Here is a 21695-nt window from a genome sequence, read left to right on the forward strand (position 1 = left end):
CACAAAACTTAACCATTTTAAACTAAAACCCACCTTTTGCTTGCGGGTTCGAGTTCAGATCTTGACAACTCGAGGATCTGGACGTGATTCTTGTTGCTTGACGATGTTAAACACGAGATTCCACCCTTCTTTGGCTTGGATTTTAAATCCGAGTGCTAGAGAGAGTGTGTGTTTCTTGAGTGTGTGTGTTTGGATAAGAAAAAGAAAGGAAAAGAAGAAGTGGTTGGGCTTATATAGAGGGGGGGGTTTCACGGGTCCCACCACCCATTCCCAAATCCTACTCCCAAACACTTAACACAAGACTAACTTAACGACACACAGTTAAATAACAAAACTTTCCGTCATTCATTATTTAATAAAAAGTTGGATGTTACACCCGTGCCCGAGCCCGTGCCCGTGCGCGTGCGCGTCGGGTGCTTTGCACCCTCTGCTAGGACTAGGGAGAGTGGTTGGCTACTTTAGAACATTATCATGGAATGTTCTCTCCTTATAAAATGCTTAATTTTTCTTTCTTTCTTCGATGTGGGATGGAGTCTCCTTACTCCATTCCTTAACATAAGCTACTTCCATTCTTTGTCTTATTTTTCTCTTTACTTTTGCCATGAATATTTTTAGTCCTTAAGTTTTATTAGTTTGTCAAATTTGGACCAAAATTTTCGTGATGTTACGTTTCACCTTTTTCAACTCCAATCCCGCATCCCCACACTTAAACTTTACATTGTCCCCAATGTAATTTACTGTTAAAAATTGAGTGTAGTACACGAGAACTTAAAAATTTTAACAACCAGAGTACAGGAAAGAGACACATGCACCTGATTAGAATTTCTCTTGTCAAACGGGTCCTGGTGATAAGTACTGTTGCAAACTTGACCCAAACTCCTTGAAATTTGATGTTACACTATAAGCTCCACCGAACCATGACTAGACCACCATGAACTTCCCCACACTTAGGGTTTAGTATGACTGGTATACACAAACAAAAAGTAAAATGCAAAAAGAAAAACAAAAATAAAGAAAAAAAAACAAAAGGTCGGGTTGCCTCCCGGTCAGCGCTAGGTTTTTGTTAAGGTCTTCAGCCAGACCGTTACCTCATTTGGCAGTTATGGTGGTCTAATGGAACATTTACCTACCGAATTTCCCACGCAAGCTCGGTAGTTAAGATGCCAAGGTTGTGCGTCCTCTTCAATTGTCAACATCTCTAATGAACTAATACGGGCCTGTGTGAACACACAATTGCCTTTTGAATTTCCCACATATGCCCGATACATAACACGTCTAGCCCGAGCACCGTTCCTTATCTTCGAAGCATCAAATGTTGATCGGGGGTGAACCGAGCATTTTCCCACTGAATTCCCCCTGTATGCTCGGTAGTTACGGTGTGCCCAGGCTTTCTTCCTTATGGTAGACATGTTAGTAGAACCAATATGGGCCCATTTCATCATGTTTTGTTCAAGGTCTTCCAAACCCACCTTCCTTTTCCTTGAACCATCCCCCTTAACTTTGTTTATTGGTGTGCTTATTATAAGAGAACAATAGGGATTCACCTGTGCTGCTTCAATCACGTGCTCTTCAAAGGTTGATATGCCTGCAACCGGGTCCCGGGTCTAAACTTTCAACTTCATGTCCTAAATGATCTGAATTGTGTCCCTTAATATCATCATCTTCATCCATAACCACAACATTCATTGCCTCATTAGTAATTGACGAAGTTGGTGCGGTATTAATTTCCACAACCTCTTATTTCACTTCATGCTCTGAAAGTCCCTGAACCTCATCTATCACTTCATCATCCACCACGACACCACTAGCCAACCTCTCTCGTTCTTGTTTAATTTGGGCCATCTCTTCTAATAGTTGACTCATCAGTTCATCTTGGGTAGCATTAAACGTTTCTTAAAGCTCTAACCTTTCATTTATAACCTTATTATGAACTTCTTGATCTCTCTTCATCTCCTTTAGAAAATCCATAACATCTTTAATAGACGCTTCATTTTTACCCAAGGAATCTTCTTGATCTTGCTGATAATTCCTTTAATAAGTACCACCATGATTATAATATTGAGGGACTTATTCGTATATTGGTTGGGGGTACTCATCATAATAGTAGTTTTCCTCATCTTGGTAACTTACAAAAGTTGGCATCTCAGGTCCATCACTATCATACTCATCAGCTGACTCATAATACCCATGATCATTAGGTGGAGGCGGTGAATAATTTTGGTATTGATTGTTACGACCTTGCTGATTGAAGTTCCTTTGGTTATAATTATCTGACTTGCAGTAGCCTTGAAGGTTTGGTGAAGGTGGTTCATGATATGAAAATGGAGGGTACGAATCGTCGTCCTCCACGGCCTTATATCCTTCAACTAGGTCATAAACCCAACTCTGCGTCATCTTGAGTTACCTGCATACATGAGACACACAAATACCTCGCGTAAAATCAAACGAATAAATGTAAAAAAAACAACTAAATTAATAAACTAAACTAGCACTTTGCGCGTTGATTCCCCGGCATCGGCGCCATTTTGATCGATGTCGAAAGGTCAATCAAAAACATTTTTGAAATACCTTTACTAGCAAGGGCAAGTAAGGTGTCGAATCCACAGGGAATCAGTGAAAAGTGCTAATCGAGCTTAATGTTTAATAAATAATTATGCTAGGTGGACAAACGATGTCAAGCAGATTAAATATTAATTTAGTTGTAAAACAATTAAAAGAAAAGTAACCAAACTCCAGGTCTCAGGTTGTGAAGCAACTCGACCAATTAATTAAACTTATTTGGAAAACTCGTTTGCTTACACCTATAATCAAAAGACTAGATATTTGACCTTACTGATTGACAGAACTTGATCTGAACAATTGGTTTGGTTGAATAATAACCTAATTGATTACCAGTTTTAGGATTTGATAAATGTAAGTGATTTAATGGCTAGAGATAAACGGGTCAATGACTCTAAGAACCTAATCCTAAAAGTTGATGACCACAAATCAATTAACTGATAAAATCACAAAACATTCAATTACGAAAAACTATTGAATGCACAAACAAACGCAAAAGATTAATCAACCGAATGACTAATCAACTATAGTTCCAATGCAAAGATTCAAAATACAAAAGGTCTTGCTTACAAACACAACCCTACTCCCGGAGATGGTCACAGAAGCTTTAGCCTTGCATCTTCATCTTGAATAGCTTGATTATGGTGTGGAATGATGAAAGCATGGATGATTGTGGTGATTGGTAGGTGTTAGGATGGTGGAAAATGGCTTCCTAATACCCAAAAACGGATAGGAGAGGTCCCATTTTCGTAACCCTCAGGTTATATTTATATATGGAGGCAAAAACCTAAAATCCGCGTCTTTTACGAACTAGGCCGCAATTTGTGCTCATAAGACCGCAACTTGTGGCCTCTCTTCCAAAATTGCCTGATCAGCGCCCCTGCTTGCAATGATAGATCCCCTCGCACTGTTTTGCCCATAACTTCTTCGTTATAGCTCCGTTTTAGGCACCGTTTTCGGCCACATCTTCGTCTTCAAATTCTCTATCATTCCATGCAATAAAATCTTCATTTCCATTCCATCTCATATGCGCCAATTTAGCTCCTTTAAGCTCCACTCACCTGTAAATGTAAAACTACTCAAAGTAATCGTGTCCAAGACATATAAAAACATAAAAGACACGATATAACTTACTTAAAACACATTATTTCACCCACACATCAATGCCACAAATGAAAATTTTCCCATAAAACTTGTCTTAAAGAAACCAAATCAAACTTAGAAATATATTTAAGTCATTAAGTAAATAGCAAAATCAAGTAATAAATCAACTAGGATATTTGATTTGAAATACAAACAGGATTGTGGGTCTTCATTCAAACCCGTTGTTGGGTCTGGACCCGATCCGTGACCTGATTAACTCCATATGTTATACACGTGAACTGACCCTGTTAAACGATAAATGGGTTTCAGGAGTTCGAGTGTGGTGGGCTTCGGTGACCTTACCCGGTTTATGTTGACACTTACTAGTGCTTTTATAGGTTGGATAAACGTATAGTAAAGTAGATGCTAGAGAGATGATTTAACATAACCTATATATTCACATTGGCACATTGCTATGATATTAATTGCTTAGAAGACACCTAACGAAGTTTGATGATAACCTGGGAAGGTGCTTATAGCTCTCTCACTCTAGTAGATTATTATACATTTATATTGGTACCTTTTGGTTTATGAATTAAAGAAAATACAATATTCAAATTCATGATAAAATTTTAAAAAAAAAATAAATGAAGCATACATAATTTGTATATAAAGTTGAGACAAAAACCTTTAAACCGTCGTTTTTTTTGTGTATAACACAAAAATCACTCAATTAACACAAAGTTAATGCGTGAATTGTTAGTGACTTAATGAGAGGAATATGAAAAGACACACGTGGAATCTTTTATGCACTATTTCACCGAAATACACATGTACGTCTCACTACACTATTTTCTAACACGCCCGTTAGAACATTAACGTTTACACAAAACGTTTTAAACACATATTTTTATATATATAATAAATCGTATCTTACACACATGTTAGATATTTAAACATATGTTGTATACCAATACACTCGTTCTAACCCACATGTTAGAAAAATAACCGATTACAAAAATGGTTTTAAACGGATGTTTTTTTTAATCGCCGTTTCTAACACGATTTTTAGAAAACAGACGATTACAACAATCATTTTAAAATGAACGATTTACTAAGAACCATTGCTAACACAGTTGTTAGACATAAAACCTCAATGGTTATCCAAAAACCGTTTCTAACACTGTTGTTAGAATAGTAACGATTACAAAAATCGTTTCTAAACCAAACGGTCGAATCAAACAATTCGTTATGTAACACAACATTTTTTAGATATAAGATTGTACTCCAATCTTTAAAATATCTAAAAAAGATATTGTACCACAAATTATATTTCCTAAAATTATTTCTAAAGGTTCATGAAAAATATCTTTTATATCAATTCTTTCGTGAACCTAAAATCCTTATAAGTAAGGTTTAAGATTGTAGCAACAATCTCACGAAATCTGTTTTAAGATTGTAGGACATGGGTCACTTTTTATTTAAAATAATAACGTAAACACTAACGATACTCTCATTAGTAATGAGAATAAAGTAGTACAATACCCTTTACAAAACGAATAAATTAAATATAAAATATGATTTTTCTCTTCATATTCAAAATTAATATGCTCCGATGTCTTTAGCGGGTTCTTTAACGGGTCTTCATATACTATCCTTGTCTTGTGTCATCATCACATTTGGTCTTCGACTAAGCACCTTGACTACAACAAAAAAGCAAACAAAATATTGACGGTTGTGGCTGAGGATTCATGTTAAACACGGGTCCCTTAAACAGATTTCGGGTCTCTACTAAAGAGTCTGTCTGTTTTCCAGGGTACAACAGCCGAAGCAGTATGTACTGCCGGGGAAGACCACGCGCCCGAGGTTACACCAGGTATATTAGTGTATTAGAACTTGGAAAGATGAATATAAATTTTAAAGAGTACTCCTCTCTAATTATTCATGGAAGAAAGAAATATGTTATGTTTCTTTGGTTGGTGTGATTCGTATTAGTGAAGCTTCATCTTTTCTTCTTTATAAAATGAACCTTTTATATATTCATTACATAAGAACACAAACCATAAATTTTATGTCAATTAATCATGCCATAAACAAGAGTTAATTAGCATATTAAATTGTAATAAAAAAGGACTCTTGAAATGTTTTTAATAGGTTACATGAACCATCAATTTGAAGACAAGATATTATTGGTCATAACATGATTAGTGACATAGCATTATTTACACCGACCACACATTCGATATCTCATTCATTATTATATTAGTAAAAACACATTTTACTAAATTTTCCAACAGTCCCCCACATGAATGGAGATCGATCAATACACATAAAATTTCCAATATAACCTCGACAGTTGGGTATTGCAGGATAGGTAGATGTTAGCTTTGAACCTTCCTTTGTGAAGCATATACTTAGTCTCCTAGTGGTTAGTAGACGCGATGTCCTTGAACAAACCCCCATTTGTGTAGACGACAATAAACTTCACACAATACTCTCCCTAGCCGGGCACATCCCCTCATTGTCATGTCCTTTATGGTCCTGGAACACTAGCCTGGTTCTGTGAAAGCTCTAGGAATTGCGCACCCCACAATTTCATTCGAAGCGCCCTCACTTCTCTTTCACATAGGTGATTATCCACAAATCATTAAAAGCATTAAGGCTATAATGATTTACACAAATCATTAACCATATATTATGCTTAGCCTCATAACATGTCACTGTTGTGATAGGAATGAACTAGGAAGTAACTAGACTCCTTTTAAAATTTAGGAGGATATATACATCAGCTTATGTGTTAACTTATACATAAGCTATGCCCCCACAACGACCACCCTTAGATATATAATTAGGTTGTCCTATTGAACTTAGATCTTGGGATCTCCAGTCAACTAAGTTAGGTTTTCCTTTATATACCCTTTTTAATGGGCTTTAGCCTCATTCCGTAACTTGATCTCTACTAAACCCTCGGGTTGTTGGATCCATAACATTATCTTTGACTTTGTCTAATCACTACAGATAACTTGCGTAGTTGAGATCAGTTGTCATGATCTGTTCTTAAATTATAAGTTAATTTTCCTATTGTCAACTTTCTAAGACTATAACCTCAGTGGCCACCTGAATCTGGTTATAATATTTGTCTTTTTAAGATACACTTATCATTAAGGCAAACACATCTCCATTATGTACTCCGACCTTTTTGTGCTCCACTTAGTTGTGTGTTTGCAATGTTAGATTGCTTTACAATAATCCTCATTGCTAAACCTTCCAAGTTCAAATGCAAGAAACCTCCACATTTAAGTGCTATTGGATAACATCATCCAACTTTTGAATGGGGTAAAGAAAGGTTCTTCCTTTCTACACAAGATTGATAAATCATATCAATTACCTTTTCTGCATACTTCTAAAGAGCAGTTTCTTAAATAACTTCCCCCCACATTTCTTGCATTTTAATATAGTTTGTTTAACTTTACTTATGAAGACAACTCGACACTCGTGATTTGAACAAGACCACGTCTTTGTATCAGTGAGTTCATCAATGCTTACTAACTAATAAAGTAGCACATGCCTTAGTGTTAGCTTCCACCACTTGATAAAGTTTAAGCTAAACCTGTCATAAGGTTGTTAACAAACCATCACAAATCTAGAAGGATTATAAATCACCCTCTAGAACATACCTAAAAAGTTGAGGTCTTCTTAAGATCCTCATAAGTTATATCATTTCCTTAGATTAAATGAAAATTTCTTTAAATTTGTCTATACACAAATTCGTTCTTGTAATGTTTCAAATGTTTCGTGTTAATTAGTCTTCGCAAAGCACATAATTAACAAATATTAGTCTAGCATGCTTTAAACTACAATACTTTAGCATGTGAACATAAGATGCATCATTCTGATCCTTCACAGCCATTACACTATCACTTTGAAACACTCCACCATTTGTTAGACAAAATTACAAGACTTATTCACAATCCCTAAACCTTAATATTCAGAAAAGTCTCACAAGTTATTGTATGTAGAACATACATAACTTTTTCATTCATTTAAGGAACATAACTCTTTTGCCTTTGATCTTCAATGCTTCACCATTGATTTATATGGACTTTGAACATAAGTCTTAATCCAAATCATTTTGATGAATACATTTATTACCAACAAGATGAACGCTACTCGTCTACAATCACTATTATGTTGAGATAAAGTCAACTAGATTGACACTCAAACTCTTGGAATTCATATTTGCATAAAGTGATTTATACATTTCATTGTTGTCTTTTGAAACTATTTATTGAGATACTCTCTCAAAATGAAAGGCAAACTTTCACATAGTTCAAACAAAATGGATGAAAGTAGAAACATCAATATATTCATCAATTTTGTAAGCATATTACTCTTAAGATTTACTTAAATTCAATTATAATAATAACATAATAGATCTCTATAATTCACACTCGATGAATTTTCAAAGATGAATATCCAACGATATAAATATCTCATTACGTTTATTATGTTACAATTCACATTTAGTGAATCTCCAAGGAGTTAAATACGTCATCAACATATATTAATTCACATTTACTGATTTCCAAGGAGGTAAATATCACATTCTTGTGTATTTCATCTTAATACACTCATTGTGTTATTTCATGACCCTCTATTGATGTTGTTATACATTTGATATATCGTCTTAGATTTTAGTCAACCCAACAACTCACAAGTTGTTTTTATGCAAAATTCTTTTTGAACTATCAATTTAAAAATTATCTTTTTTTTAACATAAATTTTCCGTTAAAAAAATCTATAAAATAATTTTGTTCATCACGATAAATATTGTTTTATTTGGTTGTAAAACTGCATGTGTTATCCGAATATATTGAACACAAAATAATAATACAACCGAAACTACAACATAAAGTGTAAAACACCTTTTAATAAAAAAAATTCGATCAATGGGTAAACAGACGACATTTAGACATCAAATCTCGAAGTGTTATTATCTTCAACACTTTCATCATCCGATGGAAATCATCTCAATGATATCATTTTATGTTATGTATTGAGGTACTCCCTCAAATAGAACTCCATACACACATATCCTTATATCCTCATTCTATGTTTGAAACTATACTCTTGAAAAATATGTTCAAAACAACATCAAAGTTGTTACAATTACTACATTTAAGTAACGAAACTTGAACAATCAATTTTGTTCACAACACGAAGTTGTTTTCCACCATATATTATCGTTGAAAACGTTATCTTAGATAAACATATTCTACTTTTAGCAAGAGTAGCTAACCATTTTTGAATTATCTAAAATATACAAAACTTTGTTTAAAATCATTTTAAAGCACTTTCTTACTTTTGCAATATATTATATTAATAATAACAAGAGTTTATAAAAAACAAAGTCAAGACCTGAAACATCAAACAATTTATATGGTTTAGGTTTAAGACCCTTGTACTAAAATGGTTTCCAGACATATGTTATAACGCACATTATAAAACTGAACGTTTATATATAATGTTTTCCAATGATAGAATCTATAAAAGAATCCATTTCTACCTGTTTCTAACGAGTACGTTAGAAAATTAAATGTTTACATAAAGCATTTCCTTTCAATATGGTTTATAAAATAAACAATTTCTGACAAACATGCTAGAACTTAAACAATTATAATGCGTATGTTGTAGGAAAAAGATATCTATACATGAAACATGAAAGTTGAGACAAAAACCTTTAAACCGTCGTTTTTTTTTGTGTATAACCCAAAAATCACTCAATTAACACAAAGTTAATGCGTGAATTGTTAGTGACTTAATGAGAGGAATATGAAAAGACACACGTGGAATCTTTTATGCACTATTTCACCGAAATACACATGTACGTCTCACTACACTATTTTCTAACACGCCCGTTAGAACATTAACGTTTACACAAAACGTTTTAAACACATATTTTTATATATATAATAAATCGTATCTTACACACATGTTAGATATTTAAACATATGTTGTATACCAATACACTCGTTCTAACCCACATGTTAGAAAAATAACCGATTACAAAAATGGTTTTAAACGGATGTTTTTTTTTAATCGCCGTTTCTAACACGATTTTTAGAAAACAGACGATTACAACAATCATTTTAAAATGAACGATTTACTAAGAACCATTGCTAACACAGTTGTTAGACATAAAACCTCAATGGTTATCCAAAAACCGTTTCTAACACTGTTGTTAGAATAGTAACGATTACAAAAATCGTTTCTAAACCAAACGGTCGAATCAAACAATTCGTTATGTAACACAACATTTTTTAGATATAAGATTGTACTCCAATCTTTAAAATATCTAAAAAAGATATTGTACCACAAATTATATTTCCTAAAATTATTTCTAAAGGTTCATGAAAAATATCTTTTATATCAATTCTTTCGTGAACCTAAAATCCTTATAAGTAAGGTTTAAGATTGTAGCAACAATCTCACGAAATCTGTTTTAAGATTGTAGGACATGGGTCACTTTTTATTTAAAATAATAACGTAAACACTAACGATACTCTCATTAGTAATGAGAATAAAGTAGTACAATACCCTTTACAAAACGAATAAATTAAATATAAAATATGATTTTTCTCTTCATATTCAAAATTAATATGCTCCGATGTCTTTAGCGGGTTCTTTAACGGGTCTTCATATACTATCCTTGTCTTGTGTCATCATCACATTTGGTCTTCGACTAAGCACCTTGACTACAACAAAAAAGCAAACAAAATATTGACGGTTGTGGCTGAGGATTCATGTTAAACACGGGTCCCTTAAACAGATTTCGGGTCTCTACTAAAGAGTCTGTCTGTTTTCCAGGGTACAACAGCCGAAGCAGTATGTACTGCCGGGGAAGACCACGCGCCCGAGGTTACACCGGGTATATTAGTGTATTAGAACTTGGAAAGATGAATATAAATTTTAAAGAGTACTCCTCTCTAATTATTCATGGAAGAAAGAAATATGTTATGTTTCTTTGGTTGGTGTGATTCGTATTAGTGAAGCTTCATCTTTTCTTCTTTATAAAATGAACCTTTTATATATTCATTACATAAGAACACAAACCATAAATTTTATGTCAATTAATCATGCCATAAACAAGAGTTAATTAGCATATTAAATTGTAATAAAAAAGGACTCTTGAAATGTTTTTAATAGGTTACATGAACCATCAATTTGAAGACAAGATATTATTGGTCATAACATGATTAGTGACATATCATTATTTACACCGACCACACATTCGATATCTCATTCATTATTATATTAGTAAAAACACATTTTACTAAATTTTTCAACAATTGTCACCTGTCTTGGCGTCATATATTGATCACTGATTTGTCTTTTGCACCATTTTTGCATTTTATATTTGATTATTGTTGTCGTATGTTAACAGAGAATCTATACCAGCAAGAAGAAATAAAACAGGTACATGTAATTATTGTTGGAAGATTCTGCATTTTAAAAGGGGTTACAAATTTTATAATGTAATTATTGTTAAAATTTTATTTTCTATAAATAATTAACAGTACATGTAATTTTGCATTTTATAATGTGTCTAAAATTATCTTTCAATAATTACCAATAGAATATTATAGGGGTTGCAAATTTTAATAGTTTGTTGACTTCGTGTCTTTGATTGAGCCAGCTTGCACCCTCGATCCCTCATCTCAATCAACACTCATTAGGGTAGTAGGGCCAATCAACACTCATTAGGGTAGTAGGGGTGTTTTCCGCAAGTGTGTTATGGTGCAACCCTCGATCCCTCATCGCAATCAACACTCATTAGGGTAGTAGGGCCAATCAACACTCATTAGGGTAGTAGGGGTGTTTTCCGCAAGTGGGTTAGGGCTATCTTGGGTTAAAGAATCGGCTTGCAATTTCGGATTCATGAAACTGATTATGAATGCTTGATGGTGATCGTGTCATATGACTGTTTATGATTTTAGAAAATAAAATTTTAAACTACAAAAAATATGTGAGAAGTGATCATCAATACCCCGCAATCATGTTGAAGCGGTGGCTATGTGTTTTTGATCCACCAGGTTCAAATAACGACATCAATGTTGTCCAACAATCTTCAATATTTACTAACGATATGCTTGGAACCTCACCTAGTGATCTAAATGTCGTGGTCTAAAAAAAATAAGAGTAAATCAGTGTCCTATTCACCTTAAACTAGTTAGGGTAAGTAGGGTGTCGAACCACGAGAAGTAAATGGTCAATTTGCAGTGTAACTGATTCTGAACATTACAAAGTTTTATGATCCAGTTATGAAATAATACTGTTGAGTGCTGAACACACTAGCAATACTTGGTTGAAATTAAGCGAGTACTTAAACGAGTTGTAAAGAATAATTGAAAGTAACACACACTCAGGGTTCAAGCATGTAGCTAATCAGCAATCTCATGTCATATATTAAAATTACTTATCAATTAACAAATCTGGTTTAACTAAATAATTAACACACGACACTTTTAACCAAATGTTTCTTGCCAGCATGACTCAATCAAGGGCAAATGTATGATTTATTAAACTCAAAATAATCAGTAAACCTCTGAAACATGTGTCACATCATTTGACAAACTAACCGTCCAAATATAAATAAACCAAAACCGACTAATTGTTCAACAATACCAAACATCAATGATCATAGATTGTCTATTAACAAATATAAGTAAATAAGTTCTAAAGATGAGAAATACTAAAAAGATTACAATACTCTACACCCATAAATGACTCGAGGTGGTTTATCCTCTCATAGCTGTGATTTGCATCTTTAGTTTTTCAATTTTCGGGTTAGGATCGTCAATCGGATTATGAAAATGAGTCTCCAATGGTGTAGAAAGCTCCACAACGCCTGCCTCCAAATGGGGGCTGAAACCCTAGTTTTATATTATTAAAAACCGGTCTAAACCAAAGAATCCATGACCCAACTCAGGTTCGGCGTTGACAACTCTAAAATTGGGGCCGTCGACCCCAAATATGATATTTTCTGATTTTGCTCGTTTTCATTCTGATTCAAGCGCGTATCATCCTCGATCTTCCCAAAACTCCATCATGTTCTCGTACAAGTCCCAAATTAGTATCTTTAATGATCATTGACCTGAAACACATAAGCACGTATAAACTAATTAAAAACTACAAAATAACGTAAATATATACAAGACATATACCCAACCATCACCTAGCTGTTCATTTCATGTAAACGGACGACAACATCGATGTGGCCACTATCTTACGGTAAGATCTACCCTACTTGGTTACGTTTGTAAAAGCGTTAACACATCCAACCAAGACGAAGAATAAGAAGTTCAAGAAGGTGCAAGAGTCAGCAAGAAAATATGTCGAACACGCTTGGTGTTTTAAAAGCTTAGCGTGGTATACTTAGGCGACCTGCCTAAGCTTATAACCCGAAGAAGATTAGGAATGTGTTTTATTGGTGCATTTTATTGATCTTAAAGATGATGTGAATGCGATATTACCGGTCCACATAATGAATCTTCCGACCGAGCCAGTTATTGACGACAGTGTCCTTTCGAAGTTGCACGATTTAAGTTTACATTTAAGACTTTGATTTGATCTTGTGGAACAATTTGCAAGTCTAAACATCTCGGATTCAGATAAAGTGTAATTTAATTGAATACTTAATGTATTTTATTAATGAAAATTATTGCTCTTTATTTTAATTGTTTTATGTTTTGTTATATTAATTTAAGTTTTTATTTAAATATATAATATCGTTTTAAAGAGGTCTAATAAATTCAATCTAACCGTTACTTACTTTTGATTTTAGTTTTCAATAGTTTGGTTTTGGTTTATAAGGACAAAAACCATTGGTAAAGCGGATATAAATACCTCTAGCCCGCATGAACAGTTTTATTTTTCTTTTTAAAATTAAGTAAATAAATTCTATATTTAGTCGTTCAGTAAATATATAAATTCTAATCATGTTTAATTGTTATATTTTAGATTTTGTTTTGATTAAGAAAAAAGACGTGAGTATGCTTTCAAACTTTTTATGACTTTAACGTGTGCTATGAACATGCCCAACACTACTTTTCTTTCTTTATTTTTTAATGACAATTTGGATCGCTAACGAATTACTGGCTTACTCACTCGATCAAGGCCGGTTCAACGAATGTAAAGACCCAAATCAAAGTAAGATTTTGTGGCATTTTCATGACAATTATTAAAAAAAAAGTACTTATTACAAGTTTTGAACTTATGACATATAGTTTAGTAATAATCAAGGCTAGCACCATACCAATAGATTACATTGATTCTACTTTATCCATGATAATATATATAATGTATTTTGAACTTGAAGGCTTAAATTAAGATTGGACCTAAAGCCCTAACTTGTTTTCGTTAACCTACGGGTCAGCCTTGCACTTGACCACTCCATCCCCCAAGTACTAAACCTTAGGGGTACTCGGGTGGGACTTAAATTCAAAGCATCTTCATATTTTATCACATACTAGTGTACTTTTCATGTAATCCCATTATTTGATTGTGTGGTTAGCTTTTTGTAACCAACAATTTTTTAAGTTATAAATTTGTTAAAAAGATGTACATTACACGATTAAAAGCTGTAAAAGGGTGTATGAAAACTAATCCACTTTATTTGATTTAAGTGAGCTTGTAATTTATTTGAGGTATGGTAGTGTCAGTATCCCATCCGTGACTCGTGGAATTTTTTGTGTGGTGGCACCAAGCCTATCTTTGTTGACCAACACTTTATATAGTATACCCAAACAATGTGACAGGTTTGAGTAACGCAAGAAAATCATCATTATTGTCAATTTATCCTGTTTTATTATTTTCTCCTACCCTACCAGCCAAAAAATTCCAACTTGATTGTGAAAAATTTAAGCATCAAGAAAAGATGTGCCCGTAGAACTTGATAACATAAACATACTGTTGTAACTAGTATAGACATGACGTTGCTATAATCATCAATGCATAACTATGTAATGGCATTTTTTTTTAAATAATATACTCTCAAATCAAACCAAAGATAACTAAATTATCAATTTATTGGTAAAAGATTAAAAATATTTTAGTGTATACAAGTTTGTGATTATTTGAGTATAAAAGAAACTTATAGGATTATGTTTACTACTTTTTTTTATTTATTTAAATTACTATTTTCTGAAATCCGACAACGAGTTTGATTTGTTTTTTACACTTGCAACTATTTATATCTTTGTTTTATTTACAACTTTGTTGCAATTAACCTCAATCTTAACCACTAAAATGCTCCCATGGTCATTGCTCTTGCTTCATCTACAAATGAATATATTGCGGTGGCACTTTGCTAATAGCTACAAAACAAATTAGGCTATTCTATAACATGGAATGGTATTACCATCAATATCTTTATAATCCATAACACCAAAGTTAAAAACTCTTGCATGTAAAGCATCCACACGGCCACACCACATTCCTCAATCTCCATCGTATTTGAGTATTGTAAAACAGTGAAAACAACTTAATTATATGCAACAAAACAAAATTATGCATGCTTCTAATCGTACTATAATTAGAACAAAGATCACTCAATATTATAAAACGAAGATAAGGGACAAGTTCATTAGAAATAAAACACACTTAATAGGATACCGTTTTAAGACTTGTATGTGTTGTTTCGTAATCACACAAGTAAATTTGAAATTGATAAAGCAATGATTTGATGTTGGAAAATACAAAAAGTTTGTGTGCTTGCAAAATATAAATATATTTATTATGTCTTTAAAAGAATAAATTATAATAAGTACAATCTAATCTAACTATATATTAAAGCAACATGATTTTTCTATATGGCATCATCCCGCTTAGTTATGTTATAACCTATGACCTGGTTTCTCTTCAAATACAACCATCTTCATATGAAGATAACACTTCGTAAAATTTTGAAAAATAAATTATTGTATGATACAAGTCTCGAACCAAGACCTCATGCTTCAAACTAAAGATGCTTACCAAATCCACTTAGGTAGTTATTGTATTGGATTTCTTGACTTATAAATGATATATCGTTAATTCACTTATAATTAATACTAGAAAATCATTAAACAATTAAGTTAACATCCAATGTTGTATTCAAAAAGTCTTTTAGAGATTTATGAATTGTAAAATTTTGTTTATCATTATTAATATCTTATGAATCTATAACGTATGTGATCATGCATATTACTAAATTTAACTTTTTTGTTGTTTTTAACCACCCGTGTATCACATGGGCTCTATCCTAGTAAACATATATATCAATATATATAAAAAAAAAAGGAAAGAAAGAATGTAAGCACGCATATAATTAATTTTGGTAACCAGCTGTAAGTAATTTTGGTATTGATTAAGAAACTATTTGCTATACTTATAAATGCTAACTGAAAATCACAAAAGTATGTATGCTAGCTGCATTCAATTGATTTATCCATATCTCATACGGATAAGATTTTTATGTAAATTTCACAGCAAGTTTGCTAAGGTAGTGTAAAAAAGGATATACTTAATTCAAGGTATAAATGAAACTTAAGCTTTAAACAACCCGACCTAATTTAGGTATGCAATTCTTCTAAGATCATACAATAACAAATTTTTTCAAATATCCACCCGACCAACAAGTTTTTCTTTCTTTTTACCTTTTTTTCCTTTTTGATTAATTATTTTTATGAATGCTTAAGTTTTTTTGAAAATGAGAAATGAAAATGCAATAATTTCGGTTACTATTTAAAAGATATTTAACCAATTAGATATATATAGAACAATTATATAATTATTTAGTTATCAGTTAATGATTATAAATTTCTTTATTAATCTCCTACTTTAAAAATAATCAAAACTGCTCAATCTCGTATTGACAATCATAAATATTTTGTACACATATTATAGGTTATCGTCTGGTTTGAAACAAAATGAAGATCATTTAGAGAGACTTAAAGTTTTTTTTTTTAATAAAAAGACATTTATGTTGATTTTTAATTTTTCTTACTTTGGAATATTCGGTTTATTTTGGATTGATTTGTAATTGCTTGAAACATCGTGTATTTGGTTTTAATTTTAATAAATACATTAGATACTATCATAATAAATTACATGAAAGTGTCTTGTGAACTGTGAATCAATGGTTCGCACCCCGGCATTCTGCCGTATGTTGGGGTGTGAAAAATTCAAATGTGTTTTGGTAGGTTACTTCGTTTAAAAAACTAAACATTTACAAAAAAGAGTTTACAAAATTGGAACATGTAATGAAAATTGAAGTGATTTTAAAGAAATAAAATAATTGTATTACTTTAGTGAAACACTCAAAATACTTGATAAATTTTCTTTGTTAACATTTAGTGTATGAAATCTCAAGTGGTACTAACTTCTGTCCATCTTTTTGTGTGTTTATTGTGTCGTGTATCATGAAAAGAACTTAACATCTTTATAAATTATAATAAATTTGATGGGCCACTTATAGTCTAAAGTCGCATAAGACCCATGACAAATTAATATGCACTTTATATCTCCTAGTCTCTTACCACCTCTATTATATTATAGGTGTGTTTTTTTGTATACTAAATTATTCATATCCATTAGTCCGCTTGAACCGTGTTAACAAGTTACCTATTTTAACCAAATCATTCTTGATTCATTGAACGTGGTGACCATTAGTAGTACCGCCTACCGGCTTCCACTTCCTGATTTCTGTGTAAAAAAAAACCTAGATCCGGAGGTGCACGGCATTCCCAAACGGGACCGGGAATTTCCCAGAGTGATGGAAGGGGCAGTAGTATCACAATATCTAATTCTAGAGATGGGAGTTACTGATAGTTATTAATTGTTATAAAATAACAATGAATCGCATTTTCTGGACAAGTTCATTTAATTCCAAGATTTTTATGTTAATACTTTATACTATCATATCTTACTTGAGCATGCCCACTAGCCAAGTCCAAAAATTGTGAGTGACAATGAAACTGTCTCATGTCCGAATGTCCCTTTCTTGTCCTCTTCCGCCACTAGCTAGTATAGAGAAACTCCCTAATTTCTCATTTCTAGTGAAGAAATTACAAATTTTATCATAAATTTAGTCACACTCTTCGAAAACCAACTTACACACCTATGGTTTATTTTAATTCGCCACTAGCAAGTTAGAAATAATGCCCTGCAAATAAAAAAAAAAACACCATATAATTACGATCTCTCTTTCCTTAAAACATACTTAACTCTCCTATAAAGGATGCTCTTTCTATAGTTGATCGTGCAAGTATTCCAGCCACCATCACCAACTCTATAAGCCGGTCATAAAAACTATCATATTTTAACCCTTTTTTTTTCAACAAACCATTTGACCCGGGCATGGTGTAGCCCCTTAGTTGATATGAGGCATTGTTTTGTAAGACTTAGGTAATTATTATTACAATAATGATCATATTTTCTTGGCAAGCTTATTTTGGTATTATAATTTATATTCTATATATTTAGCTATTAAGCTATTAACGTTACAGAAGACGTTGATATTTGAATCTTTAATATGCTATAATTAAACCCTAATGACAAATCACGTGCACATGGGTTACCTTATTAATTTATGACACTGTCATTTAGGATTTATCTCAACTAGCCAAGATGAAGACAGGTTGACTAATTGACTTTTTTGGGTTGGGTAGGCCAGCATGCATGTGCTGTCCGATAAAATTGGGTGGTACTCCATACTCTATATATACCGTTCAACACCTATCTTAATTCTTAACTAAACAACTCATCAACAAACAAATAACTAAGGTTATGAAATTTCAAGCCTAGTTGTTAAAAAACCTTCATATCCCTCCTCCCTCTTCCGCCGCCATGGCTGACCAGAAAACCGACAAGAATGGTGTTTCGGGTAAGTCAAGTGGACTCATCACTGACTTCGATCCACCAAAACCACCAAAGAGAAACAAGTATGCTTTCGCGTGTGCCATTTTGGCTTCCATGACTTCCGTCCTGCTTGGTTACGGTAACATATTTGCTTATTTGTAATTTAATTTGTATCTCTGTTCTCACTTTAACTTATAGTACATCTTTTGTAATATCATAACCGGAGTAAAAGTTTAAAAAGTAAAGAACCGACGGTAATAAAGAATCACATTCAAAACGTGTTTGTAAGCATGAAATTATGAAAGTTAGGAAAGATTCACGTGTGACAAAACCCCTTTTCACAAACAATATTTCTTTCACTTATAATAAGTAATAACCACCTTAAAGTTTTCACCTTTTAATATGATTTAGCTCGTGTTTATCTTGCTTCAAAAGTACTCTGACGCCCAAATCTTATATCAATAACAACAAAAATCACACCGAACTTGAAAACAAAATAAATATTATTTAATCCTCAAATTGACACAAATAATTCCGAAAAAAGTGGGCATTAACTGATGAACGACAACAGTCTTATGGGTTTTTTAAAATATTAACTTGTCTTTGAAAAATATATTGGTTTTAAACTTTTAATAATATATTCATATTATATAGGCAATAATACAGTTGCTAGAAAATAATAATAAAACTAATTTTGTGACAGATATTGGTGTGATGAGTGGGGCCCAGAAATTCATCCAAAGAGATCTTCATTGTAATGACACCCAAATCGAGATCATGGTCGGAATACTGAACCTGTACTCGCTGGTCGGCTCAGCTGCCGCCGGGAGAACTTCCGACTGGATTGGCCGTCGGTACACAATTGTCTTTGCCGGAGCTATATTCTTCACCGGAGCAATCTTGATGGGGTTCGCTACTAACTATGCGTTTCTCATGGTTGGCCGGTTTGTCGCCGGAATTGGCGTAGGGTATGCTCTTATGATAGCTCCGGTGTACACCGCCGAGGTTTCTCCGGCGTCTGCACGTGGGTTTCTTACCTCTTTCCCGGAAGTCTTTATTAACGCCGGTAGGTTTCTATTTTTGCTCCTGTAATGATACATAATACATAGCATTTATAATATTTTTTTACTATTAATATGTTTGAAGTTATAACTTTCTGAACGTAATAATTTATTTGTCAAGATTGATATTTCCTTTTATGTTTATGGATATTATTGAGTTGTTATATTCAAACACCACTCTTATAGTGTGTTGACAAGTATATACGAGCTATGTAGCCCCTGCATAATTGGTAAACGTATTTTATGACAGTTTTTTCAGTCTATACGAGTCGTAAAGGAATTATACGACCTGTATAGACTTATACACACTCCGACACATTATGACATAATATATGGTGTGAGAATAAACTATGTCATATTAAATCACACAAATAATTTAATTTACTTTTACTATTAAATATTAATATTTTTTTACTTTTAAATTTTGATAAACCTTTTTTTTTAGGTTTTGATGTAATATTGTATTTTTCTACAGGTATAATGTTCGGATACGTGTCAAATTACGCCTTCTCAAAGCAACCGCTTCACTTGGGATGGCGATTGATGCTAGGAATCGGAGCCATCCCTTCGATAATCTTAGCCGTTGGTGTGTTAGGCATGCCAGAGTCACCGCGTTGGCTCGTCATGCAAGGTCGACTCGGTGATGCCAAAATCGTGCTTGATAAAACCTCCGACACCTTGGAAGAATCCAAGCTTCGGTTGGCTGACATCAAACACGCTGCTGGCATCCCAGAAGACTGTAACGACGATATTGTCCAAGTGACTAAGCGTAGCCACGGTGAGGGGGTATGGAAGGAGATGTTTATCCACCCGACACCCACCGTCCGCCACATCTTAATAGCGGCCTTTGGGATCCATTTCTTCCAACAAGCGAGTGGAATAGACGCAGTCGTGTTATACAGCCCGAGAATCTTTGACAAGGCGGGGATAGTCCATGACACACCACAACTAGTTGCAACCATAGCCGTCGGGTTCGTGAAAACAATGTTTATCTTAGTAGCCACGTTTTTCCTAGACAAAATCGGACGTCGACCACTATTGATATCAAGCATTGCCGGCATGGTCGTCTCGTTAATGACACTCGGTATCGCGTTGACCGTCATTGACCACTCTGATCATAAGGTCCCATGGGCCATAGCTGTCTGCATTGCCATGGTTCTAGCATACGTTGCATTTTTCTCGATCGGTATGGGACCGATTACATGGGTGTACAGCTCGGAGATCTTTCCATTACGGTTACGGGCACAAGGGTGTAGCATTGGGGTGGCAATCAATAGAACAACGAGTGGGGTGCTTACAATGACATTTATCACCTTGTACAAGGCGATTTCGATCGGGGGTGCGTTTCTTTTATTTGCCGGTATCGCGGCTGCAGGGTGTATGTTTTTCTACACCCTATACCCAGAGACACAGGGTAAGAACCTTGAAGAAGTGGAGCAGTTGTTTGGGACTTTTTTCCGGTGGAGGTCAAGACAGGCGGAATTGGATAGGAAGAAAGAGGCTCAGATGGTGGCCAATAAGGCACAAGATTAAGTTTAGCTTTAGATCGAAGTGGTGCTAAATTATGTATGTAATTATGGGTTTTATTAAGGGTGTTTCGGTCGGTTACTTGTAGGGGAAATTGTGGTGTTTACAAGTTGCAAGAAATGAGTGTAGTAATGTGGTACTCTTATCATAAAACAAGTGGTTATATGGCATTATATTTTACTTTGTTTTGGTCTTTGAGATAATGCTCAGAAGCTGTTTGGTCAATGTTTGCATTTGGTAGTAGTTAGGCAGTTAGCTAATGATTTTAGAGTCGTAGATAATTTTAAATTAAATTAAATAGCATTGTAACATTCATGAAAGTAAAAGAGAGAAGAAAATCAAAGGTATAAAGAATATTATATTTATGTCTTTTCTTATTATTATTATTATTATTTTTTTTTTTGTAATTATGTGTAGAGTTACGTAAAGAAAATATAAATGTTTAGATTACATCGAAAATATAAATATTTTTTTAACCAACTAGACAACATGAGCCATCTGACATATAATTACTAAGTTGTTCGTTAAACTGGTGAAAAACTTTTCAAAGAAGAGTTCTTTAATTTT

At 33.4% G+C, this 21695-nt stretch overlaps 1 protein-coding gene across 1 annotated transcript; it reads left to right on the forward strand.

Moving 5' to 3' along the window:
* The first annotated feature begins 18449 nt into the window (after nucleotides 1–18449).
* Nucleotides 18450–21175, forward strand: LOC143621640 (polyol transporter 5-like). The gene is made up of 3 exons (XM_077093002.1): nucleotides 18450–18679; nucleotides 19244–19606; nucleotides 20077–21175. The coding sequence occupies exons 1-3, from the start codon at nucleotides 18529–18531 to the stop codon at nucleotides 21132–21134; spliced, it is 1572 nt and encodes a 523-aa protein (XP_076949117.1). The 5' UTR covers nucleotides 18450–18528; the 3' UTR covers nucleotides 21135–21175.
* The last annotated feature ends 520 nt before the right edge of the window (nucleotides 21176–21695 follow it).

This window comes from Bidens hawaiensis, unplaced genomic scaffold (assembly GCF_021521415.1).
Source record: "Bidens hawaiensis isolate Kalapana, Puna unplaced genomic scaffold, B.hawaiensis_p1.1 tig00002922_1, whole genome shotgun sequence".
Taxonomy (NCBI): Eukaryota; Viridiplantae; Streptophyta; class Magnoliopsida; order Asterales; family Asteraceae; genus Bidens; species Bidens hawaiensis.

Bases quoted from the DNA above. Each gene is read 5' to 3' on its own strand.
- LOC143621640 (XM_077093002.1), top strand. From the start codon at position 18,529: ATGGCTGACCAGAAAACCGACAAGAATGGTGTTTCGGGTAAGTCAAGT. The intron at 18,680-19,243 runs GTAACATATTTG...ATTTTGTGACAG, and splicing joins TTCCGTCCTGCTTGGTTACG to ATATTGGTGTGATGAGTGGG. The intron at 19,607-20,076 runs GTAGGTTTCTAT...ATTTTTCTACAG, and splicing joins GGAAGTCTTTATTAACGCCG to GTATAATGTTCGGATACGTG.